The following is a 27,300-nucleotide window of genomic DNA, read 5'->3' on the forward strand; positions in this document are numbered from 1 at the left end:
CTTTTTTCAGAAACCATCCATACAATGTATCAAATTCTCTACAATCCCTTACAGATATATCTAAACTGTACAAATCATGCCACACATTTCTCACAAAAAGTCACAAAGGCCAGCCCTTGGACTACCTTTTGTGCTTTGTGTCCTGTTTATTTGAAAAAATATTTTGGAGTAAATCTATCATAACTTATGGTTTACACTTAAAAAAGAATCTATTAAATATTCATTACTTTTTTCATTTATACTGAGTGATAATGTTAGATTTCAGATTTAAATCTGAATGTCAAGTGAAAGAACAAGCAACTCGTCAAATACAGATACATATTAAGCATTGATGCTCAACTATTTTGCAGAGGGGCAGAAGTAAAGTATGAGCAGAAAATGAAAATACTCCACTCCACAAAATGAGTCTATTTCTGTGTCCAGGAGTATATTCCCTTTCAACCTGTGGATAAGCCTTACACTCAGCAGCAGAGCCTCAAGAGGTTTTGGAGAAGGCCTTATGTTTGCTGTTCTGATACAAGTTGACAGAAGATTGTGTGCAGGGCCAAACAAATCAATGGGCTTGGCAATGGATAGAAGGACTCGAAGTGGAAAACAAAGAATAACCTATCAGCTCACTTTTTATATGTAAAGTGAGCCATTTACTATTATATTTTGTTAAGGTTAAGATCACCAATATGTCCAATTATATAAAACTGATGAACGGCAACATTTAATAATGTGTATTTAATCACATTATATTTAATCTGATTGATTATTATTACACAAGCAACAGTTTATCAAATTAAAGTCGAATCTTCCATTCATGAAAACAACACTATTAAAGGATACAAATTTAAAAGTTGTTTCGTATGATTTAAGAACACAAAATGTATGTAATGTTTCCAACACTATAATGATAGAACCATAAACAAGAACCCAGTGTGATCATTTTTTATCTTTGCCCTTGGACCAAAATAAAATGGCGAAAAAAATAAAATGGCTCGCAATTTTAACAAAGGCATATCCTTCCCTTGTAAAAATTACAAGAACCATAAGAATATGATATTATTGCAGATGAACTGGCTATTATTTAAGAAGTTTGTGCTCTGTAGATATTGGCCACAGTCAAAGTGGCCGTCATGATAACAGCTGGTTGAATTCTCAGAATGCTTATTAAAGGAGTTTCAATGCATCTTATCTCCTTTAGCATAGGATATACTGGGCCATACTTTACAAAATAGAAAGGAGATAATGTTGTCCTATTATTCCTTGTAGCACAACATTTAACATGAAACATCAGAAGTTACCCAGACCCGCATAAATGTAGACCCAAACAGAACACCTATTTTATGCCTGGGACACAATCCAGAGCTCCAAAAAATAATTGACTGATTTGCTGAGGCAGAAATCCACAAATATAGATATTTTCTCCTTCAAAACTGTACAGTTAGGAGTAATGTTGACAAACAAGCATATTCAGCATATTCAATATATTCAATATCATCAAACCTCCCCCATCTACAATCCTGTTTGTTTTGGTTTTATCAAAGTATCCATTTTGTGTTTGATTGAAGTGGTGACTGCCCCCGGGCCCACTGCAGAGGTGAGATGTCTTTATAAGGGTTCAGTTCTGTGTTCATGCTGCCACTGGCTGCCACTCATTCTGTTACTCAAAGTGGCCAGCCCCTTAATTTACGCATTTACTATTAGATGGGTGAGCTATTTAAATATTGACCCTGCACTCTTGTCATTGATGGGGGAATTAGCTATAGAGACAGTTTGTAGATGCCATTCGAGGAACTGTGGTTTTTGGCACTTGGGCATTTTTCAGAGCTTGTCCTTGGTCATAACAGCAGTCCTACTCTGCTAAAAACCAACAACCAGTGTCAGAAAACAGGACATAACACCAACAACCTGACATCAAGCCATTAACATGAAATTGTCAAAACAAGAGAGACTTTTGATGTAAGGTTGTGGCTCATTAATTGAGTTGGGTAACAGTATTAAATAAAATCATGCCCACTGTCAGGTTTGAAGAATGACTGCACTCTACAGTATGTTCAATATGATGTCTTTTGTTTGTGTAAACCTCCCCGTACTGGTTCCAGTCGAGATGTGAGGCGTCTGATGAGCTGCCCGTGTGGAGCTGGGAGCCGGAAGCTGTGATCAGCTGATGGAGGAGGAGCTGCAGGAGAGGTGAGCCATCTTCCCCCGGCAGATTGATTCACTTCGGGAGAGCCTGGTCAAGAAGAATAAGGGATTAATCTGAGGAGCCGGGTGTCATTTGGAGGCAGCGACGAGTGGAAGGAGACAGGGCAACTGGTGAAAGTCTGAAAGGAAGATGTCCGAAGGACTCATCAGAATGTTTCCACCACAGCTGACGAAGGAATATACCAGCTTTTAACGTCAGACACAGACTCCAATACAAAGAACGGACAACATTGAGCTGGGAGCGGGGATTAATATCGGAATCTGACCCGAATATAGCCTAAAAATAAATTCCAGAAGGTAGGTTATATAGATAAGCACGGAGTCCTTGCAGCATGAGAGCTGTTGAGCACCATCATTAAATGTAAACAAACAGCTATACAAGCTAGCTGAAGTTAGCCGATTGAGGGGTTAGCTTTCTACTGCTAGTGAATATAGCTAGCGTCAGGTTGTAGGACAAAAGTAAATTTAAGACAGTCCGAACCGAATCATCCTGGTTTAGGGTAGAAACCCATATTAAATCTCAATGGAGTGTTTTTAGAGAATGACAGCATTTTCTATAATCTCAGTATGTTGTTATTAGCACAATTAGCATGTAGGCTAACGTCGGCTAAATGGTATTTGCGCTAGCAGTGCAGCATAATATCATTATAAATAGCACAGCAAATGTACAAACAAAGAAGACATTCTACATTTTCGGCGCTACGTGGGCTTTTCACCTCGTAAATTACATTGAACTGTGGCAGAGATAAAACACTTGTAGAACTGGTGTAATGCTACAATAGATCATCTGTAGCCCCAGAGTCGTCCAGCTGATTGGCTGAAAACAGGAGGACGTCGGGATGAAAGCAAACAACTTCATGACTTCTTAAAGATCTGATCTTCTGAAAGCTCTGTGCTGTATTCGTGTTCGTAGCTTCACGTTGAGAGGAACATTTCCTTTTTATTCGGCCGTCTTAGCTCGTCTGTCCTCTCAGCATTAGCAGTCAAACTGAGAGGAGGGTCTGCAAAGAGAGTCCCAACTCAGCCCGGCAGCATGCAGGAGGTCGTTAAATCGATCTATTAGTTTGATTTGAATATAGAACAACATCTAAAACTTAAGAAAAGTGGCGTTTGAACAGTCTGTAATTACAGCTTAGGTGTTCGCCTCTTCCTCCCGACTATTTAAAGAAGTCCGGCGCCTTGTCAGAGTTTGGATCATATAGCCTGTGGGCCCAGAGGGAAGCCTCCTCTCAGCTGTGTTTTGGTAGCCTCTGTCCTCCCCTCCCCCAGTCTTGAGACTCTGGATTCTCTCCGACTGTTGGAGGGTTTACGCTGGATTTTTAGACTGAAGAAAAGCAGTGGTCTCGAGTCGCAGTCCTCTGGACGCCGGGGCAGTTAAACATTGGATGTAATGGAACTGATGTTCGCCGAGTGGGAGGACGGGGAGAGGTTCTCCTTCGAAGACTCGGACCGGTTCGAAGAAGACTCTCTGTGCTCCTTCATCTCAGAGGCCGAGAGCCTGTGTCAGAACTGGAGAGGATGGAGGAAGCAGTCTGCTGGACCCAACTCCCCTACTGTCAAAATTAAAGGTTGGAGAAGGACACAAGTACTCACACATACACCTCCATTCATTCGGAATACCTGGAAATACTCCATTAATGTTTGACTATTGTGTGAAAGGCTTTGCTAAAATCAATTGCAAAAGAGTTTAAAAGACATTATCGGTATTAACTGGGACTTGGAAACCTATTATATGTTTTATCTTATTGTGAAACCTACTGTTTGTTATTGATCAATTGGAGTGATACAGCAGAGAAACTAATTTGTGTTTAGCTTTGATCAATAATAATGACTAATAATTAATTATTAGTAGCGGTTTTGCTAGTTTGTTCATGTTAATTCTGTGGCTGTAGCTGCTATTATAGCATTACATTACATTTCATTTCATTTAGCTGACGCTTTTATCCAAAGCGACTTCCAATAGGTGCATTCAACCATGAGAGTACAAACCAAAAACAGCAAGAATCATGTAAGTACATTAGCTTCAAAAAAGCCAAACTACAAAGTGCTACATGTAAGTGCCATATAAGTACAACTTGACTTAGACCACCTTCTTAGCCAAGGTTTAGTCGGAAGCAATGTGTTTTTAGCGTCCGGCTAAAAATATTGCAGCTCACTTTAAAAAGTCCAGCACTCCAACTGCTCCATGTAGCTTGGTTGTAGCGATGGTAAAGCATTTACCCCAACAAAGCAGCATCCTAATGCATGATTCAGCTGCAGATTCAATAAATATGACACATCAAGTTGGTGTAATCAAGTCTAGACACAATAATTTGTCTTGATTGGGAACATCTCACAGAAGTGAGGTAGACCAGAGGTCAGTACAGTACTTCTTTAATCCTGTGGGTTAAAAGGTAGCAGTTGTAAGTAAAGGTGTGAATTACTTTGTAATGTAACTGTTGTAGCTATATTTCTCAATTAGTTGATTAGGGAACAGAATAGGTGAGAGGAAATCTGCCAGCCAAGGTATATGAGAACCGTCAGAGTACTGGAACCTGTCTTTTGTGCAGGGTGGTGCAGTTTAAGCTGTTTGTCACTAAATAAATGATACATTTCACTGCTTGTTCACAGCTATACTGCTAACATCTTAGAATCAGCTTCAGTCACTGGCTTCATGTGACACTATCTCTCTCTCTGGCCAAGCAAGTAGATAATAAAATAGTCCAAATTGTCCAATATACATATATTTAACTCTTAAACTGTAAAAATAGTTAATATCTGTTTTAACATGTCTTTTTTTCATTGATGGACTGACATTGGAAATTAGTAGTTAAACTATGCTAGCCACAAGGACTGGGCAATGAGGTGTCCATTTATTGCAACATAAATTATTTTTGAATGGAGAGAGTACCAGTCTTTTACAAAGTATTGCATTCCAGGCAATTTGTATCTTTATGAGGCAATGTGATCGTTTTGGAGTGTGTCCTAAGTGAGTCTCTCAGATTTTATCATGGTTTGCCCCGTTTATTCTGAAGGAGTCTCTGAAGGCTGGTGTAACACGTTTTGCTATCACAGAAGAAATAAATTCATGCTATTTTTTAGAGTCCCCTGATGCTTTACTAGAGCAATGAACCATAGGGATCTGTCTAACAGGAAAGAAGAAGAAATATTAATGATAATAAAGAAAATGATTGTGTTCGATGAATAAGACCTATAGGAATTGACTCTCCACAGTATCTCAGTCTGCTCAGTCAACTGTGGGGGTGACTTTGCGTTGACAGTGCGTTGTCTACAAAAGCACAACCAAACAAGCATTTTGGAAAGCAGAAGAACACTGTTACATTGTCAGATTTGTATTGGAGGATGCAGTTCAAATCCAGCACTATAAATCTGGGTTCCAAAAATGTGAAGGATTACGCCAGGGCTTAGTTCACCAGTGAATATATTTGTTTTGTTTTTCTATTTGATAAAAGTTGTGTGTGGAACAAAAATGAGACGCAGTGCACACTCTGGGTGTTAAAGTTAGCATTTACAAACTGTTTCTTCTAATCAATGTTGAAAATACTGTTATTTTTCTGATGTTCTCAGTTACACATGGCATCCATTGCACTTCTGTCCGTCCTGTTTTTCCTGACTCTTGTTGAGGGTTAAGGGCAGAGGATGTTGCACCTTGTTAAACCCCATGAGACAAATTGTGATTTGTGAATATGGGCTTTACAAATATAGCCCATAAACTGCAGTGTGCCCATAAACTGAAGGCACACTGCCCCACACTCACTGACTGCTACAGAGCACCGGTCTTCTGTTTTTTTCAATTTCTATTAATATTGAAAGTATCTTGTGTCTGAATGGCACCACTCGGCGCTGCACTTCATCTGGCAATTTACAATAAACATGCCAAGTTTGAAGCAGATTAGACGAACGGTTTGTGATATGAGTTGCAAAGGCAGAAAGACAGACAGCCATTTGTGGAATCAGTAGGTAGATGGTTATATGGTTTTGAAGATCAGTACAAACATGTTTTTTCGTGTCAGCTGAGTGGTCGAACTTAACTTGCATGCCAGTAAGACAGAGCAGAGGATCATGTAATAACGTTGGCAGAATTTCCCCTAAGCAGCGCACCACAGGTGTACTTCAGTGTTCTAATGGAGCACACCCTGTGGAGAGACACGGATGGGGGAGGAAATGAGGAAGGCCGTGATAGAGCTAGTGATCCAGTGAAAAGAGTGAGGGGTCCTTAGCTCTTCACTGGGGCAGCTACAAAGGATCAGCTTTTTTAATGATGTCCCTCTGTGCTGAGAGCTGATTTGTTGACGGCTAACTGCCATTCATCTGCAACAGCCAATCATAGACTGGTCACATGAACTCTGTTACTACCCAACCACTTCTCTTCAGGGTTTAGCTATGCACTGTTAGACAGTTATAAATATTTTTTAATAATGTATCAATTGATCAAATTTGATTGTATAGGCCATATTCACAAATTACATTTTGTCTACAGGGCTTAAGTTAGAACAATACCTAGTGTTTAGCTGTTCAGTGAATGGCTGATGTGTGTGCACTGTTCAGACCTGGTATTAACATCCTTTCGAGAGATCCAATCACGAGTGAGCTGCTCTAAGTAAGTGTGTTCACATCTGGCCTTAGAATGCGTCCTCAATGAATCTTCATTTGTTATTTTGGATCTCACTTCTTTGTTCAATATGCTAATGAACATTAACATAATTTCTGTTGTAGTATTATGAAAAATGTTTTTAGCCAGTTTGATGATACAGATGTGCCTGTTGTCTGTGTGTGTGTCTGTCTGGCCAGGGGGGGTCTGAGTGAATCAATCATTAGCTTTACAATATAATATGATTTAACTCATTTAAAAGATAAAAATAGAAAATCAGCATGTGCCGGACATAGTTGATATTATGGCAGTGGCCACAGATAATTCAATGTATGGACACAGAATTTTAAAAATACCTTTTGATTCATTATGAAACATGTCAGAGGATGTCAGCTGAGTAGGCGTCGGTGATCCTTCATCCCAGTAGTAGCCTAGTGAAAGCAGAAGTAGTAACAGTTAGTGGTAGTTGCAGGCTTGAAAATATGTTGCTTAGTATTTAAAAAAAGGTATATTTTACATTAAGGTTGATTTTATTGGTAACATGTATTTCTTGAATTACTTGCATAGTAACTACTTCGGCAATAGAGGGATGTAGCACCGATTATTTTGAGGCTGTAACGTTTCCAACACAAGTAAAGATACTGTAATGCTTTGAGGTAAAACACCAATAACAGAACTGCGTAAAAGACCCTACTGTAACATGTAGAACTGGAACCAATTATGTCATGATCAGTTCATCTGTAGAAGGCAAATTATAATGTCAATTCATCGTTTAATTCATAAATCAACAGAAAATCACCTTCAATTTAGAATTCTGAGCAAACTCCATCCACTGAGCAAGTTAAGATGTATTTTGTATAATCTATTGCAGAAAGGCAGCTAAATCTTGCTGAAGGAGCTGGAATCACAGAATGGGTTATGTTTTGATTGGTAACTGATTACTCCATTAATTTCAATGGATCAAGTCAATCAACAAATCACTACAGTTCTAGTAAAATGTATGTAATTTCAATATGTGTGTGCAAAAAGCAATTCAAAATAATTTATTTTATTTTGTAATGAGTTCATATTGTCAGCAGAAAATTAACTAAAACAACACGTGTATATAAGCAACTATTGTGGTGAGTGATAAATGTAGGATAGGTTAGTTTTGATTGCAACTCTTAAAAGTTGAATCCATCACAAGTTATTGGAAGAGTTCAGCATCTGAGTGCAGAAGTAGCTCACAGTAGTCTGCTCTGTCAAGACCACTGAGATGATGCCTAAAGGAAGGGAGCACATTTCTGCATGAACTCCTTTTGTATTCTGTAACATATGAATTTGCCTTTTTATGAGGTTACTTAAAGGAAGCACCTGCTTTTTGTTACATTACAGCTTAGCTCACTGGATGTACACGCATAACACAGGAGTGATGCCTTGATGGGTTTCCCATGACCTGTAACCATCAGCCCCTGAACCTCTCTGCCAATGATGGCATTACATGAACACAGCTCTTTCCTCCATATATGGTAAACAGCAGCACAAGTAGTGGCTTGGAAATGGGGTCTGTAATCTGAGACCCTTCACTTTTTCTTCTCTCAGTGGCAGACCACTAAATCCTACAACTCACTCAGTCCTGTGATTGTGCTTATGCAGTTCTTTTAACACACACACACACACACACACAGTATCAGCACTAGTGTTGTATAGTATATATAAAGAAATTTGTGAAGCTTTGGGACAACATACCCAGACATCATTCTGTTATTATCAACAAAAATGGATCATGGTGAAATCACTCCTTGACACACAAATTGGCCCTATAAAATTCAATATTCTCCTGTAGTGGTGGTGGTAATGATGAGGATGCCTCATGTGATCAAAGCTAATAGATTCACAACGATTCACTCAGTTGTTAGGTAGAGGTGTGCATCTTCACTAGCCTCACGATTCGATTATGATTCAGCAGTCAACGATTCGATTCATAGCGATTCATCTCGATTCATTTCAATGTATCACTTTCACAATTTTCGGTATTACTGTACGTAGCTGCTTTGTTATCAATTATTAGAATCAGTCAGACAAGCATGAAGTCTGTTTTTATTTAGAAAGTGTTTAAAAAATATTATCGACTGTTACTGTCATTACAAGCGTGCCTTAATTTACAAAATAAGGTTTTCAATTCAACAATCAGACTACAACAGTAAGTCTATGAGAGTGGTCAGTGCTCTCCACACTGATTTGACATTTATTCAGTTTAGACTTGTGTGCTGCACCTCAAGCTTAAAAAGACAAACACTGATTATAGTCTTTACTGTATCAAGGTGACACCGCCTGGCCCCCCTTGGCCCCCCCTTAGAAGCCCCACTGCACTGAGGCGCATTACTCCGCTGGTCAACAGGTGACTGCTCCTCTGATGTTTTCTAATCATCACACTTAGAACTGATCTTTATAAAATCCTGCTGAATTCATATTTATGTTCCTGGATAAACAGGGCGTCGCTTCTTCTGCAACAATGAAGTTAATACACTGCGTTACGTCGTAATCTGCGGGAAGAACTTCTGTCTCCATGTGTGTGTGTGTGTGTGTGTGTGTGTGTGTGTGTGTGTGTGTGTGTGTGTGTGTGTGTGTGTGTGTGTGTGTGTGTGTGTGTGTGTGTGTGTGTGTGTGTGTGTGTGTGTGTGTGTGTGTTCGTCTCTGTCCCTCTTCATACATGAACTAAAAATCACATGTTGGATCATTACTTCGGATCATTTCATCACTTTAACCCTGATGTCTTGACTGTGCACGTCACGTTACGTCTCGTGTGAAGCAGAGTTATGCGTGCACAGTGTTTTTAAACGTGTCATGATCTCTACAGCGAATCAAACAAACACAAAGTAAACGTCAGTCCTGTACATGTCCTAATGACTTGTGATCAGTGATGGTGTTTATTGTTAAAGTGTAAAGTGAGTGCAGGTCAGAGGAGGAGTGAAGAGGAAGCTCCGACAGAGACTCTGACAACCGGACCTTTAATGTGTAAAAACACGTTTTGTTTACCCATGTTCCAAAAGAGAAAACACACACACACACACACACACACACACACACACACACACAAACACACACGCACAGAGGAAAAAGACTGAACCATCAAACTCCCCTACTGATGATTTCATGTCTCTGTGACATTTTCTACAGATATAGACATTCCAACTCTAGTGAAAGGTGTACTGTTGATAATTTACTGTGAACTGAGCATGGCTTTTGGAGCCACTAGACAAGTCCCAAAATCTCAAGAGGAGCAGCCTGTCTCAGGCACGTGTACATTTTATATAACATTTCATTAAAAAATTGAGAACAAAAAAGATGATAAGAAATTAAGTTTGAATGGAAGTTTGACAGCCCTAGTCAGTGCATTATGATGTCCTTAATTTTTCATGATTACAGGTGGATGGGAGTACAGTACTGATCACACTCTTACCGCCCTTTCAGGTAGATAAGGTTATTCAACCTTCAGCTTTCTTTAATGTGGGATTGTGAAAGAACAGAAATGAACACCCTACCTTCAGTATTTCCTCTCCTGTCCAGCTGACTGAGCTAAGCTTCCTCTCTTCCTCAGATGGTCAGGTGATTCCACTGGTAGAGCTGTCAGCAAAGCAGGTAGCATTCCACATCCCGTTTGAGGTGGTGGAGAAGGTCTACCCCCCTGTCCCAGAACAGCTCCAGCTTCGCATTGCCTACTGGAGCTTCCCTGAAAATGAGGAAGACATCAGGTAAGATTACTGATAACCTGGATATTTCTTTCTAACCTCTGATTATGGATATGATAGTGGTCCTACAACAATTAGGGCTGCACAATATATCGGAAATCTATCGTCATCGCGATATCAACATGCGCGATATCAACGTGCGCGATAGACGTATCGCAAAAGATGGCAAAAACTGCGATAAATGATGATCCATGCGCCACACAATATATTTGGCTGATCAGATGGAGCCCTGCTGCCCTAGATGATAAATGAAAGACATTCAGATCGTTGACGGGGTTTTCTGTCAGTGAATCATTGTCGGAAGAAGAGAAAAGAAAGAAAACAGAGAATTTGAAAACAGAGATTTGACGGAGCGTGTGTGTGTGGGTCTGTCTCTCTCTCTCTCTCTCTCTCTCTCTCTATCTCTATCTCTATCTCTCTCTCTCTCTCTCTCTCTCTCTCTCTCTCTCTCTCTCTCTCTCTCTCTCTCTCAGCTGACATCTCTGACTCGCTACAGTTTAAATGTTGATTTGTTTGTTGCCACAATATCAACACTGATCATCACATAATGATCGATTCTTTTATTAATGAGGTAAATCTATTTTCAGAGCAGCGCATTCATCAGCCGCTCACTCGCTCTTTTCCTCTCTCTCTCTCTCGCTCGCTCGCTCGCTCTCACACACACACACACACATGGTGTGATCGGACAGATGTGTAAACTGTTAAAACAACGCACTTTAAAAACTTCTGGATGCCTCCGTTTGGTTTGACGCGTTCAGCGCAGCGCACAGCGTGAACGATAGAGACACAGAGGAGCAGTAAATTAGAGACAGAGCCGCTAAAAACTGTAAAAAAAAAAACTTTTCACGGCCCAAACATGTATGTAAAGACCCAAATTAACACTGTAGGTGGACTTAGTGGAGCTGTGCATGGCTCCCTGGTGTGTACTCGCGAGTTGGTAGCGATGCGGCCGGGCTGTGAGCCCTCTCCTGGCGTCCGTAGCCAGGGACTGTTTATTATTATTTATCGCATGTCATATCGTCATCACGATATGAAATAACGTTATCGCATATTTCCCAATATCGTGCAGCCCTAACAACATTACTGTTTTCACAATAGCTTTGACCTGTATGTTAGGTGTTTGTTATTACCTTACAGTGTAGTAATTCACAGCTACATTTCTGAAAGTTGCACCTAACGTATTGAATGCTTAAAATATATAAATGATCCTAAGCTCTTTTTTCAGTGTCTGTCTTGTTAATTAGGCCACTCAGACATTACATTGAACATACTGATATTAATGTTGATGACTAGCAGCACCTAACTAATCCATACATTATAAGAAGTGTTTCTCTTTATAGTCCCTGGAAAGTCCTTCTTAATCAGTTCTATTCATTTCTTCTGTTCTACACTGAATGTGTTTGTATCAGGATCAGGGAGGCACATGTCTCATACCCAGCTCTTCTGAGTGACTATCAGTCAGATGATATGAATAAAAAAGCAAAAAGTCCTATTATTACATGCTGAAAATAAACAAGCTGAACCAATCCCACTGGAATCTGGAACTTGATGATAGGCACCCTTTTGTAAAAGAAATATTGACTGCACTAATGAACAATGAAAGTTTCCCCTCTGGTTGACCTGTCCCTGAGATACTTCATGCTCAATTGGTACTAAGGGGCCCAAAGTGTGCCAAGAAAATATCCCCCACACCATTACACCACCACCACCAGCCTGAACCGTTGATACAAGGCAGGATGGATCCATGCTTTCATGTTGTTTACGCCAAATTCAGACCCTACCATCTGAATGTCGCAGCTGAAATCGAGACTCATCAGACCAGGCAACGTTTTTCCAATCTTCTATTGTCCAATTTTGGTGAGCCTGTGTGAATTGTAGCCTCAGGTTCCTGTTCTTAGCTGACAGGAGTGGCACCCGGTGGGGTCTTCTGCTGCTGTAGCCCATCTGCTTCAAGGTTCGACGTGTTGTGCGTTCAGAGATGGTATTCTGCATACCTTGGTTGTAACGAGTGGTTATTTGAGTTACTGTTGCCTTTCTATCATCTCGAACCACTCTGCCCATTCTCCTCTGACCTCTGATATCAACAAGGCATTTTCATCCACACAACTGCCGATCACTGGATTTTTTTCTCTTTTTCAGACCATTCTCTGTAAACCCTAGAGATGGTAGTGGGTGAAAATCCCAGTAGATCAGCAGTTTTTGAAATACTCAGACCAGCCCGTCTGGCACCAACAACCATGCCACGTTCAAAGTCACTTAAATCCCCTTTCTTCCCCATTCTGATGCTCGGTTTGAACTTCAGCAAGTCGTCTTCCCCACGTCTAGATGCCTAAATGCATTGAGTTGCTGCCATGTGATTGGCTGATTAGCTATTTGTGTTAACAAGCAATTGAACAGGTGTGCCTAATAAAGTGGCCGGTGAGTGTATACTGTAGGTCTGATTGAATCTTTCCTGGGTAAAACTTACCTCCAGTGTGTTCTGGATTATGCTCCAACCCACCAGAACCCTGTACGGGCTTTAGAAATTAGACATTATGGATAAACCGGGCTCACCAGTGTAAAAACACTCAGTTTTGTGAATCTATCTCAGTTTCTGTCCTTGTCCTTCCTCAGGTTATATTCCTGTCTGGCTAATGGGAGTCCAGATGAATTCCAACGTGGAGAGCAACTCTACAGGATCCGAGCAGTCAAAGACCCGCTGCAGATCGGTAGGTTGAGTATTCAATCTTACCATACATAGGATCTTTCATTTCTGTAACTTTTCAAACTGTAACTTTACAGTGAATAGTTAATATAACGTTATTATGGAATACAACACAACTAGGCCCAAACTTATAATAACACTCACTTCCACTCTGTCTATACATCAGCCATCTGTACATCATAGATTCATTCGAAAGCAGCACCTTTCACTTATTAAATACAGTGCAGAACTAATATACTAATGTTTTTATTTCCTTGTTCAGCCTGTTCCTTTACACTTCTTCAATTCTGGGTTTGTTCATGTTTCTGTGATGGTCTATCTTTTGTCAGGCTTCCATCTCAGTGCTACAGTCGTGTCCAGTCAGGCTGGTCAGTCTAAGGGAGCATACAATGTGGCGGTCATGTTTGATCGCTGCCGCATCACTTCCTGTAGCTGCACCTGCGGCGCGGGGGCCAAATGGTGTGCCCATGTGGTGGCACTGTGCCTGTTCAGGATCCATAATGTGAGTTTGAGTCTACACAAAGGAATCTCTTAAACTGTCTGTTATATTAATCAAATCAAATGATCTCACTTTGTCAACACAAAACCAAAGCACTGATTGACCAGCGTGTCAGGGAGAAAGAGTAAATGATCCTAAGCTCTTTTTTCAGTGTCTGTCTTGTTAATTAGGCCACTCAGACGTTACACTGAACATACTGATATTAATGTTGATGACTAGCAGCACCTAACTAATCCATACATTATAAGAAGTGTTTCTCTTTATAGTCCCTGGAAAGTCCTTCTTAATCAGTTCTATTCATTTCTTCTGTTCTACACTGAATGTGTTTGTATCAGGATCAGGGAGGCACATGTCTCATACCCAGCTCTTCTGAGTGACTATCAGTCAGATGATATGAATAAAAAAGCAAAAAGTCCTATTATTACATGCTGAAAATAAACCAGCTGAAAATAAAATGTAAATTATGTAAATATGGGTCATATGTTGGAGTGCTACATACGTACCTTGTGTGTGTGTGTGTGTGTGTGTAGGCATCAGCAGTTTGTCTGAGGGCTCCGGTCTCTGAGTCTCTGTCCAGGCTGCAGAGGGACCAGCTGCAAAAGTTTGCCCAGTACCTCATCAGTGAGCTGCCTCAGCAGGTGAAATCCTCTTTATGAATCAAGCTATTGATGAAAATTCAACACGTACATGATCTTTGAATGTCATATATCTGACAAAGCACGTTTGATTTTCATTAATTTTTGAATCTTCAGATCCTGCCCACAGCCCAACGGCTACTTGATGAGTTGCTCTCTTCTCAGTCTACTGCCATCAACACAGTGTGTGGAGCTCCAGGTACAGTAGCAGTTTGATCCCAGCAAACTGAGAGAACTGACATGATAAACAAGTTGTGTCTTTACAACCAGAGAACTATTGATCATTTTATTCAAGTGGATCAGTCTCAGCCCATATTATTAGATATTGCTACAGCTAGATGGCAGTGATGTTTCCTGTATGGTGTCCCCCTGGTCTCATCCCCCTGTAAGGAGTTTGTGTTTATACTACTGTTGTTCACCTGCTGCACTGTGGACTATGAATAGAAAAGTCCTTAAATAAAAACAAAGATAACAACTTGTGTGTTTGTGTGCATATAGATCCGACAGCAGGGCCCTCAGCGTCTGACCAGAGCACATGGTATTTGGATGAGTCGACTCTCAGTGACAACATCAAAAAGACTCTGCACAAGTTCTGCGGGCCTTCACCTGTTGTCTTCAGGTACCCACTACTCGTCTCACATAATACTTCCTACCACATCACTCATAGAACTATTCTAAACGTCAGACCTTAACTCAGACACTTCTCTAACCTGTTTCGGTCATACACTTCACTCTGTGAACATGGTGCTTGTTTTACATTTCAGCCTTTAGTTTAAAAAAGACACACCCTGAGTAAAAATGCATGTTTCTGGAGATGCAGCACTGAAACTGTTGCTTTCTCTACTATCATGCTCCTGTATTGACACGGTGTAACACTGATAGTCTTTAATTAGGGATTGGAATTGAGAACTGATTCCATATTGTTTGAATCATCAGAATCATGCATCTAAGCTTATTGAGTCACTTTTTTGATGTTAACATTCAATTCTCACAGCTGCATATTGCAAAAATAATGTTGTAAAATGTATCTGTCTACACTGCTCGAAACCTGCAAAAAGGAGTCATGATGGGGAGGAGGGAACAGTTGCTTAATTTCAGAAATAAAGATTATGATATTGCCGGTTGTAATGTCTGTAAAATACTTTTAATTCTAATAAACTTTATACAAAGTATAATATAGTGTGTTTAGTGTGCCATAGAGCTCCAGTGTTACTACAAAAAATACAAAAATACCCTTACACTCTTCCTTCATTTTAACCTGCACAGTGAGCATTGTTTAATTTCTCTCTTTATTCTGTGTATTGTATTCACAGTGATGTAAACTCCATGTATTTATCGTCCACGGAGCCGCCAGCTGCTGCTGAGTGGGCATGTCTGCTGCGTCCTCTGAGGGGCAGAGAGCCAGAAGGCATTTGGAACCTTTTGTCCATTGTCAGGGAGATGTTCAAGAGACGAGACAGCAATGCAGCTCCACTGCTGGAGATCCTCACTGAGCAGTGCCTCACCTACGAACAGGTACATCCTCAACGTGACATGAGCTCTTGCTACTGAAAGTAAACCACTGAAAAGATTTAACATCAGCAGACATACATGTTGCTCTCAATGTAGAAGTTGACAGCACTCTGAAAAGTACCAAGCACACTTGGAATGATGCTCAGATTGAGAATTGTTATACATTTTGCTGTATTCGTTTTATTGAGGGTAATGCTTCAAATCTCTAGGCTGTAATAGGTTATTCAATACAGAGTAATCCAGAGATGTCAAAATCAGATTTAGATTTTAGTTATTATTCTTCTGCCACACGTTACTCTCACCATCATCCACCTCTTCTGTGCATGTACCATACACTCATGAATTGGGGAGGCTCAGCTCTGGCTCAGCTGGTAGAGCAGGTCATCTACTAATCAGGACTCCCCTTAGCTAAGCAGAAATATAACATGAAGCAGATGAAATAAGTGAGTAGAAGGATAGAGGACAACAAACAGGAGAGGTGCCATAGACAAGAGGAGAAAGATACAGCCAGAACTGTCACACTCACACACTCACACACAGTCGTACATTGACTTACATTGATTTCTAAAGCTTCAGCTTAAAACATTTCTTCACCTTAAAATAAAAAAATAGTACTTTATGTGAAGTTGTTTTTTGTCGTCTAAATAGATTTAGGTCCCCACAACCGTGCTAATACCCAGAACACACAGACACACACACACCCCCTCACTGAATTCTCTGACTGTGTGTTCAGATCATTAGCTGGTGGTACAGTGTTCGAACATCAGCGTCGCACAGCAGTGCCAGTGGTCACACTGGGCGCAGCAATGGCCAGTCAGAGGTGGCGGCTCATGCCTGTGCCAGCATGTGCGATGAGATGGTGGTGCTCTGGAGACTCGCTGTGCTTGACCCGACGATGAGCCCTTGCAGGTCAGACCATTAGGCCACCGACACCAGGCTACACACTCCTTATGTACTTTTTATACTGTCACAGAATTTGGTCAAGAAATATTGAAGATCCCATGGGATGTAATATCAGCACATTTATCATTTATTCATCACATAATTTTTTTATGATTGTAGTAAATATTAAGTAGGGACTCCAATCAATAATAAAGGCTGTCTATGCTCTACTGTAGGCGTCTCGAACTGGCAGGCCAGCTGAAGCAGTGGCATCTAAAGGTGATTGAAATAGTGAAGCGGGGGCAACATCGCAAGTCCCTGGATAAACTGTTCCAGGGCTTCAAACCTGCTGTAGAGTCCTGCTACTTTAACTGGGAAGTGGCCTACCCACTGGATGGAATAACCTACTGCAGTGCAGATAAGAAGAGTGCCACATTTTGCTGGTCTCGGGCAGTGCAGCACCAGAGAGGAGTCAAAGCTGCTGCAGGAGGGGTTGGAGAACCTCCTGAACCAGGGGGAGGGGGCAGAGCTGAAGGTGGAGCTGTAGGAGATTATAAAGGAAGAGGGAGTGGTCACTTGTCTCAACAAGAATTGGCAGTCCGACCCAAGGAAACCATTCTAACCAAGAGGAAGGGTCTGTCAGTGAGTGGAGGGGGAGGGATGCTGGTCCGTTTGGGAGGGAGTGTCTCTCTTTCCCTGGAAGACGGAGGTGGGAAGTGCATGTACAAAGGTCCAGGCTCCTCCTCTGGAGGGAAGCTGAAACTGACACAGGGAGGTGGAAAAGGGGCATCGGTAGGAGGACCTGGAGGGAGTGGAGCATTAGGAGGGGGAAAGCATGCCAGTGCCAAGCGGAGAACCAGCAGCGAGGACAGCTCCCTGGAGCCAGACTTGGCTGAGCTCAGCCTGGATGATGGCTGTAGTCTGGCTTTGGGGGCTGAGGCCAGCAACACTTTTGAGTTTCTACCCCCACCACCAGAAATGCTGCCATCTTCAAGCCCACTGCTCAGAGACTCGCGCAAGTACAGCAGCACCAACGGAGGGAACAAGATGTTTGAAACAAAGCGTGTCAGCCTTAGCTCAGCTGCACTTCCTGCTGCAGAGACTGCTCCATCCGGCTTCCCTTCCAAAGAGACAGTGGTGGTTGTTATGGACACGCCCAATGCTGCAGAAAAGGAAGCAGAGCTGGAGGTGGAGTCTGTCCAGAACAGAGATGAAGATGTAGACTCAGCTGGCAGTAATCAACCCTCTACCTCCACCACTACAACAAGATCAGGCACCACTCAAACATCAGCCAAGGCCCAGCGGGGCAACGAAGACGCAGCGTCTGCTGGAGCAGCGGGAGCAGGGAGCGGGACAGCAGCTGCAGCTGGACCAGCTAACCAAGAAGCAGAGGCACCAGGTGCAGCGGCTGGAGGAGAAGCTGTGGGTGAGGATGACTATCAGGCATACTACCTGAGTGCTGCCTCAGAGGAGGGAGCAGACAGACAGTTGACTGACAACCATCAGGAGGAGGAGCCGGACATCTTTGCAGGAATCAAACCGCTGGATCAGGAGGGACGCATGGAGGTAAGGAAGGAAGACCTGAAGTGCTGCACTAGTTAAATTGTTAACAGGGGGGGGGGATTACAGATATGGATGTAGATATTTCAAAACATGGGTTCTTAACCAGTTAAGATTGCACTTAAAGGGTTTTCCTCTTAGCACTAAGTGGTCATTCAGACTAGAAAAGTGCTATAGATGTGAACATAAAATATGTTTTCTGATTATATTAACTATTGATTCCACAGCTTTAAGAACAATAATCAAACCTGAAATTACCTAAAGAAGATTAATCATTTGAACTTATTTGTTACATTGCCACCTACATTAGTGTTCTCCAATGGGCATGATTTTTTGGCAACATGTCAGTTCTGTTTGAGTGGTGCAATCCAGTATCGATGTACTGTAGGTAGCCACCAAAACAGGCCAACATTACTTGTCATGCAACCATTCCCCCATGAATCTGCACAAATCACACAATACAGTACATAGTGCTGAGGTCACAGGTCTGTTAGTGAGCTGCGACTTTTGAGTCTGGTCACTTGCCACAACTAGAGTTAGGATTTTAATTGCAGTTGAATTCTGCCAGTTGAAAATCTGTCTGACTGCCTGTTGCTTCCCTTTAGTTCTGTCAGTTTGCATCTCTCTTTATAGCAAAGCTTGAGAGTCGAGCATTATTTAAGATGTTTGGAAAGATTAACAAAACTCCAGAATAACGATGCAAGTTGTAAAAAGGGAAAAAGCTTTCCTCAAGTGGACAATTTTTTTTAAATCAAAGCGATGAGGCTGTCTCCTCGAGACATGAGTATGGACTATTTATTGTAGATCTCCAAACAAAGTGTAGACAAATACTGCTCTTCTTCCTGACCTGAATACTGTTGCTGTGTGTGCGTGTGCCTGCAGGTGCTGTTTGCATGTGCAGAGGCCCTTTATGCTCATGGTTACAGTAATGAGGCGTGCCGGCTGGCAGTGGAGCTGGCCAGAGACCTGTTAGCCAACCCTCCAGACCTGAAAGTGGAGCAGCCACAGACTAAGGTAGATACAGCCACATGTCCCAGCAGTGTGGAGCACATTCTCTATGACCTTTGAACTCACTTTTCTCCTTCCACTGTACAGTCTCAATATTCTAAACTCCTCAGTCAGCATCTTGAACTGTGTAGTGATATATTGAGTCCTTCTTCGTGAAGGAAAGGCACCAGATTCTTTTAATATCTGTTTTTATTGGAATATGTCAATTTGTAACTGAGCAAGAAATATTTGCCAGAAAGGAAGTTATTTCAATGTCTGAATCTACTAATCCAATTTTTGTTCTCTGCATCATTATTATTTATTTTTTGTTGGCTCTAGGGTAAGAAGAGCAAAGTGTCGACCAGCCGTCAGACGCAGATAGCCACCAACACACTGTCGAAAACTTCCTTTCTCCTCACTGTTCTCTGTGAGCGTCTGGAGCTCCACAACCTGGCCTTCAGCACCGGCATGTTCTCCCTGGAGCTCCAGAGACCACCGGCGTCTACCAAAGCTCTGGAGGTTTCTCATTCTCACACACAAACACATTTGCTCTGTTGTATTGAAATGCTGTGGAGTTGCACTCCCCAATATCTCAGCCACGTCAAAGTCATTCTTATCCACCCACCAATTTAGAATGACATGTTTTTATACCTCCGCACAACCCACAGCTAGTGGCCGAAGGCATTTTGTTTTCTTGTTGTTGTTTCATAAGGAATGCCTTGAGCGAATTTCTTTAAATTTGGTGCAATAGCAATTGGACTCAGATTATGTGATTCAATTTTGGTGGTCAAACGTCATGGTGAGCTCATGTTCTTGTGCACATGATATATCTGGACCACCCTTAGGGGGAATTACATCTGCCACAAACACTTGAACCTTGGTCAAAGGTCAAGGTCACTGTGGTCACCCAAAAGCCTTTTTTTCCTCATGAATGCAAATTTGTCAAAAATGTTTCTTTCAGACATGCACTGAACTCTGCATGTGCATCTGTGAACGCAAATGTCTGAGTGAGACGCTCCAGAGATTCTAGTCTGCCTGGCCTCCCAGTGTAATGTCCGTAGAAATCCAGGAGAACACAGCAGGGATCACCCGCTGGATTCCACGCGAGTGAGTTGATGAGGCTTTTAACATGCGACAGACGCAAAAAACCACAACAAATATCTCCCGGTGAAAAAGCAGTGACATACACATAGAAGACACCGACGAAGATGTCTAGAGAGTTTGTGGTGATAAGAGCAGACATCGTTGTCTGTGTTTTGCCAAGAAAATCACATGATCTCAACAACCGAGTAAATACGTCACTTCCTGCCTCTTTCTGCTGCACCCGGCTGCTCCCCCTCTTGTCCGAAAAATGCGGAGGATTTGTTGCTGTTGTGATCATTGGTCATTGCAGAGAACCTCCTGCTTTGTTGTTAATGTGTGAAAGGCAGACTGCGGGTCAACTAAAATATTAAATAATCCGATTTTGGTGGTCAAAGGTAAAGGTCATGGTGACCTCATATTCTTGTGAATGCAATATGTCAGGAACACCTGGAGGGACTGAAGCTGCACTGGTTGATGGAAAAATGTAACCACAGGGCGGTAATTCTACTTATATAGTTTATCTATTATCAGCAATTTTTGCGAGTTAGTATTTAAGAACACCAAAGCATGATTCTGCTGTGACAACTTCAGCTGATAGTGTTGTTTGATCTTGAAAGTCAGATTTTTTTGTATAAACTCCATGAGTATGTCATGTACAATATATACGTAGTATATCCAATAATTAGTATTCATTGTGGAAGCATGAAATTGTAGCACACGCACTGACTGCTTGTGTGTGTGCTGACCAGGTGAAGCTGGCCTACCAGGAGTCGGAGGTGGTGGCTCTATTGAAGAAGATTCCTCTGGGCCTGGTGGAGATGTCGGTGATCAGAGAGAGAGGGGAGCAGCTCAGAGACGGAAACTTCTGTGATTACAGACCTGTGCTGCCTCTCATGTTGGCCAGCTTCATCTTTGATGTACTGTGTACCCCAGGTAAGCACCAATTATTGCCTGATTTAGTTTTCCTTGTTTAATTCAAATATATATAATTTTATTCTTGTAATATGCAAAGCCATAAAATTGTATCTTTTCAGATTATGTTGAGGAAGATTTAAACATCCTAAATTCAAATATAGCGGCTTTCTTAATTACCTGATGTGTGTTAGTCTAGTCAGTTGGTTAACTAGATAGTAGTCTAGTATATTGCACATGTGATTTTGAGCCAGTGACAAATAATATATTATTTTATTTTATTCTTAAGGCCTAAATCAAGACATTTTAAATGCAGGCTTAATGAATTAACATCTCTTTCACTCTTCTCCATATTGTTTGTGCAGTCGTGTCCCCAACAGGTTCCCGTCCACCTAGTCGCAACCGTAACAATGAGATGCCAGGTGATGAGGAGCTGGGCTTTGAGGCTGCTGTTGCTGCACTTGGTAAAAATACAATTTTATTTCTCTTTCAGTTCTGTCTGGACTAGATTTTTCTTTCTCAGTGTCTTTGTTTTCTCTGTTCCCACCTTTCTCACATCCCCTATCTTTGTCTGTACCGTACTTTGTCGATGTCTTTGTCTGCACTGGGCCTTATCCTGTCTCCCCTAACACTTCATACTGTAATCCTTCTTGTCCCTGTTTGTTTGTTTGTTTGTTTGTTTGTTTGTTTGTTTGCAGGTATGAAGACCACAGTCAGTGAAGCAGAGCATCCTCTACTGTGTGAAGGAACTAGACGAGTGAAGGGTGACCTGGCTCTGGCTCTCATGATCACTTACAAGGATGACCAGAGCAAGCTTAAGAAGGTAACCATCACTACTGTGATTATTCTGAACATCTGTTAGGAAAAAGTAATTTTTTTAATTTAACAAATAGTGTTACTGCTGTGACTGATAACTGAGATGTGTTCTGCCAGTAAGCCAAACAGAGAAAAGGTTTCCTCTAGAAGGGGTGTTCACTGTCTGTGGAAATGGGAGAGAAAGAAAGGGAATGTTTAGAGTTGTATTATTGTAGTGGTGTATTGGAGGTGTATTAATCAGTATATTTGGTATTGACACATAATGATGATTATGGTTTTGGTCTTTGGCCACAGTGCAGATGTGCACATAGTCCAACTCTCAACCCATATACATACCTGTTTCTGTATGGGCCTACACATTTTAGAATTTTACACAAAACAACCACAAACAATAAACTAGAAGGGTGCTAGGAGAGTGCATACCTCCACCTTATCTCGCCATGTTAAAGAAAGTATTAAAAAATCTGCCCGTTTATCCAGATATGCTCCAAAATGTAAATGGTTCAGCCTCGGGTCATGCCCCACCCCTCTACCAAATATCAAGGAAATCAGTATGGTTGTTTTTGAAGTAATCCTGCAATCAGTCAATCAATCAGTCAATCAATCAGTAAGACTTTATACAACACTTTTCATACAAACAAAATGTAACACCAAGTGCTTTGCATAACCCATCCCCCAACAAGTACACACACACACACATACCTATGCACATAAATAAAGCAGGGGCTTAATACAGTGCTAAGAATAAAAAAAAACACTGAGTAAAAACAGTAACTGAGGAAATAATATCTCACCAATCTTCAGGTCTTGTACACGGGCCCTCTCTCACTCCCTTTGTTCTTTTTCCTGTTTCTCTCTCTCTCTCTCTCTCCCTCCTCCCATCTGCAGATACTGGATAAGTTGTTGGACAGGGAGAGTCAGACCCACAAGCCTCAGACTTTAAGCTCATTCTATTCAAGCAAGCCAGCAGCTGGCAGCCAGCGCAGCCCATCCAAACACACTGCTTCTGGCCACAGTGGAGTGGGCGGAGCCACAGGGGGTGTATCTAAACACGCTCCTTCATCTTCCTCTGCGACCACTGTGGCAGCCTCTTCCTCCAGCTCTACGTCTGCTGTGACACTGGCTGGAGAAGAGGTGCCTCATCAGGCTGAACTCAACCCAGTTCCGAGCAGTGCCGCAGGGGAGAGTACTGCTGAGACCAGGGAGCATGGTGAGAACCCCCATGACCCCCACTTTTGGTGCCACAATCTATAACTTTATTATTACTTTATTATTTATTATACTAAATAGTTATTAGACATCTGTGTTATACAGTAATAGGTCTCTTTATGTTGTTGTTGGTTGTAAACATACAGGTAGTACTACAGTATACGTTTCAACACAAACATTTTTGAAATGCTTTTCGTGTGGGGCTCTTGACATGGTTCACATGTCTGAAACCGAGGATTCTTGTGCTTCCATATATTTTGGAAGTCACTCTAAGGTAACACAGTTGTCTTTTACAGAGATAGACCTCTGTTTGTTTTCTGTCCTTACAGTATCAGATGGGCCTCCTCCATCGAGTGACCAGCAGAGTGAAACAGCTCCGTTTAAGCTGGAGGCCACCGTGCCTAGTCGGCTGGCGCTGGGGGCGCGCTGTGGTTACAGCCAACGCTGCTGGGGCTCACCAGTCCGTCAGAAGAAGAAACACACTGGTACACATTTTGACAATAATATCTATATTTTTTTATCGATCTAACTGGTAGAGCATTAGAGAAAATATAGAATTTACACTATGATCAGACTGTCAGTGCCGTTTTAACCTGGGTCATATATGTGGCATTCTTCCACATACAGTTTCTCCACATACAGTTTTTATACATTATATCATACTTACTGAAAAAGCCTCATCAACACACATAACAATTATGGGAAACACGATGTTATGTGCATGATTTTTTCACAGGCATGGCGAGTATTGATAGCAGTGCTCCAGAGACGACCTCCGACAGTTCCCCCACCCTTAGCCGCCGACCGCTCCGGGGTGGCTGGGCAGCAACATCTTGGGGGCGTGGCCAGGACAGTGATAGCATCAGCAGTTCATCATCTGATTCGTTGGGCTCTTCCTCCTCCAGTGGCTCTCGTAGGGCTGGTGGTGGGGCCAGAGCCAAGAGCAATGACACCAGCAGGTAAACGCGCACTTCTTCCTCATCAGGTCACAAGTAAAAGCACATTACTAGGGTCACAGAGACGACCTTTAACAATAACAGATTCACCGTAAAAAAAAATGTTTACACAATGATGTCGGTCAAAGGTGGTTGTGACTCATTCCTTATCAGTTGTAAACAGTAAAGATTTCAGTTGTGGTCACTTTTTTATTGACTTTTTAGGACTCATAAGAACTGTCAGTAATAATTATCAGGTCTACCTTTTGTCGTTTTCCCAGGTTTTTCTTAAAACTATGTTTTACTTTTCCCTGTGTTCAGGTACAAAGGACGACGTCCAGAGTGCCATGCCCCCCATGTGCCCAACCAGCCGTCAGAGGCAGCAGCCCATTTTTACTTTGAACTCGCCAAGACGGTTCTGATCAAAGCTGGAGGAAACTCCTCAACTTCCATTTTCACCCAGCCCTCTGCCAGTGGGGGCCACCAGGGGCCCCACAGAAACCTGCACCTGTGTGCCTTTGAGATTGGCCTGTATGCGCTTGGCCTCCACAACTTTGTCTCACCCAACTGGCTGTCCAGGACCTACTCCTCACATGTGTCCTGGATAACTGGTGAGGGGGAGTGTGTGTGGGTGTGTGTGTGTGGGTGGGTGGGTGGGTGAAATATATAGGCGTTAGACAGAAACACGAAGATTTTCTGATCCAGTGTGTTTTCATCCCTCAGGCCAGGCCATGGAGATCGGCAGTGCTGCTCTCAATATTTTGGTGGAGTGCTGGGATGGTCACCTTACCCCTCCAGAGGTGGCATCCCTAGCAGACCGAGCCTCGCGGGCCAGGGACCTCAACATGGTTCGTGCAGCAGCGGAGCTGGCCCTAAGCTGCTTGCCACATGCTCATGCCCTGAATCCTAATGAAATACAGAGAGCCCTGGTGCAATGCAAAGAGCAGGTACGGTGGGAGTGGGTTAATGGTTAAATAACTGTATATACTGTTTATAGTGTAAAAGGGTTAGTCACCCAGAAATGACAATTCACTAAATATCTACTCACCACTATGCCAATGGAGGGGTGGGTGAAGTTAGATGTTAGATGCTGCTGAATGCTGAATAGAAAAAACAAATCAAGACACATAAAACATGATTTATTGTGGTACATAAGGTAAAATGAATGATTGATAGACATATTTCACTCTGTCCCCGCCTGTCTCTGTGTCCCTCCAGGACAATGTGATGCTGGAGAAGGCCTGCATGGCAGTAGAGGAAGCAGCCAAGGGGGGAGGTGTGTATCCTGAGGTTCTGTTTGAGGTCGCTCACCAGTGGTACTGGCTGTATGAGCAGTCAGTGGGCGGGGGCTCAGGTCAGCAGAGGGAGACCTCTGGGCGCTGTGGGGCAAACGGGGGCTCGGGCAGAAGGCTCATGGAATCCAGCTGTGGTGTCCATGACAGTGGGGCCAACATGGAGTCTTCGGGGGTTGCAACTGTCACAGCCTCAGTCACTGCAGCAGCCGTTGTACCCGTCATCTCCGTGGGCTCCACCATCTACCAGTCCCATGCCATGCCCGGGCAGGCCATAGCTCACCCCCACAGCCAAGGCCTCCACCCCTACACCACCATCCAGGCCCATCTCCCCACCGTCTGCACTCCCCAGTACCTGGGACATCCTCTGCAGCATGTCGCCCGACCCACGGTCTTCCCTGTGTCTGGGGCTGCATATCCACAGGTCAGAGGTTCTCTTGATTCCATCACTGGGCTTTTGTGGAATTTTGTATTATTAACATACAGCTGAAAAGGTGTCCACAGATGGAAAGTACAGATTTGATGATGTGTTCATATCTTACAAAGACAGGCTGTCGATCTACACACATTTGACACATTCGCTAAGCCATGTGCCCGTTGATACAATATCAAGAGTGGCTAGTCATTATTTTTTCATTATAAGTTAATCTGCTGATTGTATAATTGATTCGTGATTTGAATTATTTTCTGTGGATTTATTATTTATTTAATTTAAGGGAATACATGGCATAAGCATTGATAATTCATTTGAAACTTAACATCAATGTTGACTTTGTATTCACAACTGTTCTTGATATGTTCTTTGCAGTGTTCACTGCACTGCATGACACATGCATAAATATATATATGTCTGTGTGTGTACATGTACTGTGTGTGTGTGTGTGTGTGTACATCTTCAGGGAATGCACCCAGCCTTCATCGGGGCCCAGTTCCCTTTCGCAGTGGCCACTGGCCCCCAGCCACCTATGGCAGCCACAGCTGTGACTTTCCCTGGTGTCCCCGTACCGTCCATGACTCAGATCGCCGTCCACCCCTACCACACTGAGACCGGCCTGCCCCTTGGCACCACTGTAGCAGGTCAGGAAGACACACTATTTGGGTGTTTAGTCTGTTTTAAACCAAGCAATGATCAATGTTCTTAAAATGTAGGCCATCTTAGATAAAGTACATTGGTTTATGTTACCATAGGATGCAATTGTTCAACTGTGATCAACAGTATGATCTGCCATGTTTTACAGTAGGCAGCGTCCACGCCGGCCCCACCATCCAGACCATCCAGGGAGCATCTTTACCCTCTCTCTCCTCTCAGCCAGGCTCATTGGTCAGCACTCCTTTCCCAGCAGAGGACGAGCAGCACAGCCAGCCAATCAGCCAGCAGGGTCTGCACTACCTTCACTCTGCCTACAGAGTTGGTGAGGAGTGTGTGAGCTGTGACAAATGTTCCTCTAAGCAGAATGCATATAGTAAAGAAGGTTAACTGAACAATGTGATCTCTACTGTTCTCCTTTGTGAAGGTATGCTAGCATTGGAAATGCTGGGCAGGAGGGCTCACAATGATCACCCCAACAACTTCTCCAGGAGTCCACCTTATACTGAGGATGTCAAATGGCTGCTGGGACTGGCTGCAAGGCTAGGTTAGTCTGCAAAATTATTGACAATGAAAAACAAAAACGAATATATTCACTGAAAGTTATTGATGGTTGTCCACCAAGATGTAAATCAGAGCAAAAACCAAGACATGATCCTGAAGTAGCTGGCT

At 42.5% G+C, this 27,300-nt stretch overlaps 1 protein-coding gene across 6 annotated transcripts in view; it reads left to right on the top strand.

Annotated features, from left to right (window-relative positions):
* Positions 1 to 137: 137 nt before the first annotated feature.
* Positions 138 to 27,300, top strand: part of zswim8 (zinc finger, SWIM-type containing 8) — a 32,565-nt gene continuing 5,402 nt past the window's right edge. The window contains exons 1-25 of one of the 6 annotated variants that reach the window (XM_035173195.2): positions 138 to 3,761; positions 10,193 to 10,237; positions 10,365 to 10,518; positions 13,129 to 13,223; positions 13,549 to 13,721; positions 14,249 to 14,356; positions 14,471 to 14,552; positions 14,852 to 14,972; positions 15,667 to 15,868; positions 16,599 to 16,774; positions 16,984 to 18,313; positions 19,190 to 19,321; positions 19,634 to 19,813; positions 21,127 to 21,310; positions 21,646 to 21,753; positions 21,988 to 22,112; positions 22,994 to 23,315; positions 23,644 to 23,799; positions 24,051 to 24,273; positions 24,571 to 24,860; positions 24,973 to 25,196; positions 25,468 to 25,965; positions 26,441 to 26,618; positions 26,780 to 26,953; positions 27,056 to 27,175. In XM_035173195.2, coding sequence (XP_035029086.1) covers positions 3,584 to 3,761; positions 10,193 to 10,237; positions 10,365 to 10,518; positions 13,129 to 13,223; positions 13,549 to 13,721; positions 14,249 to 14,356; positions 14,471 to 14,552; positions 14,852 to 14,972; positions 15,667 to 15,868; positions 16,599 to 16,774; positions 16,984 to 18,313; positions 19,190 to 19,321; positions 19,634 to 19,813; positions 21,127 to 21,310; positions 21,646 to 21,753; positions 21,988 to 22,112; positions 22,994 to 23,315; positions 23,644 to 23,799; positions 24,051 to 24,273; positions 24,571 to 24,860; positions 24,973 to 25,196; positions 25,468 to 25,965; positions 26,441 to 26,618; positions 26,780 to 26,953; positions 27,056 to 27,175 — 5,578 coding nt within the window. In that variant the 5' untranslated portion in view covers positions 138 to 3,583. The remainder of the gene's footprint in view (positions 3,762 to 10,192; positions 10,238 to 10,364; positions 10,519 to 13,128; positions 13,224 to 13,548; positions 13,722 to 14,248; positions 14,357 to 14,470; positions 14,553 to 14,851; positions 14,973 to 15,666; positions 15,869 to 16,598; positions 16,775 to 16,983; positions 18,314 to 19,189; positions 19,322 to 19,633; positions 19,814 to 21,126; positions 21,311 to 21,645; positions 21,754 to 21,987; positions 22,113 to 22,993; positions 23,316 to 23,643; positions 23,800 to 24,050; positions 24,274 to 24,570; positions 24,861 to 24,972; positions 25,197 to 25,467; positions 25,966 to 26,440; positions 26,619 to 26,779; positions 26,954 to 27,055; positions 27,176 to 27,300) is intronic. The other 5 variants (XM_035173196.2, XM_035173197.2, XM_035173198.2 and 2 more) reach the window with 5 other exon arrangements.

The sequence above is a fragment of the Hippoglossus stenolepis genome, chromosome 12 (assembly GCF_022539355.2).
Source record: "Hippoglossus stenolepis isolate QCI-W04-F060 chromosome 12, HSTE1.2, whole genome shotgun sequence".
Taxonomy (NCBI): domain Eukaryota; kingdom Metazoa; phylum Chordata; class Actinopteri; order Pleuronectiformes; family Pleuronectidae; genus Hippoglossus; species Hippoglossus stenolepis.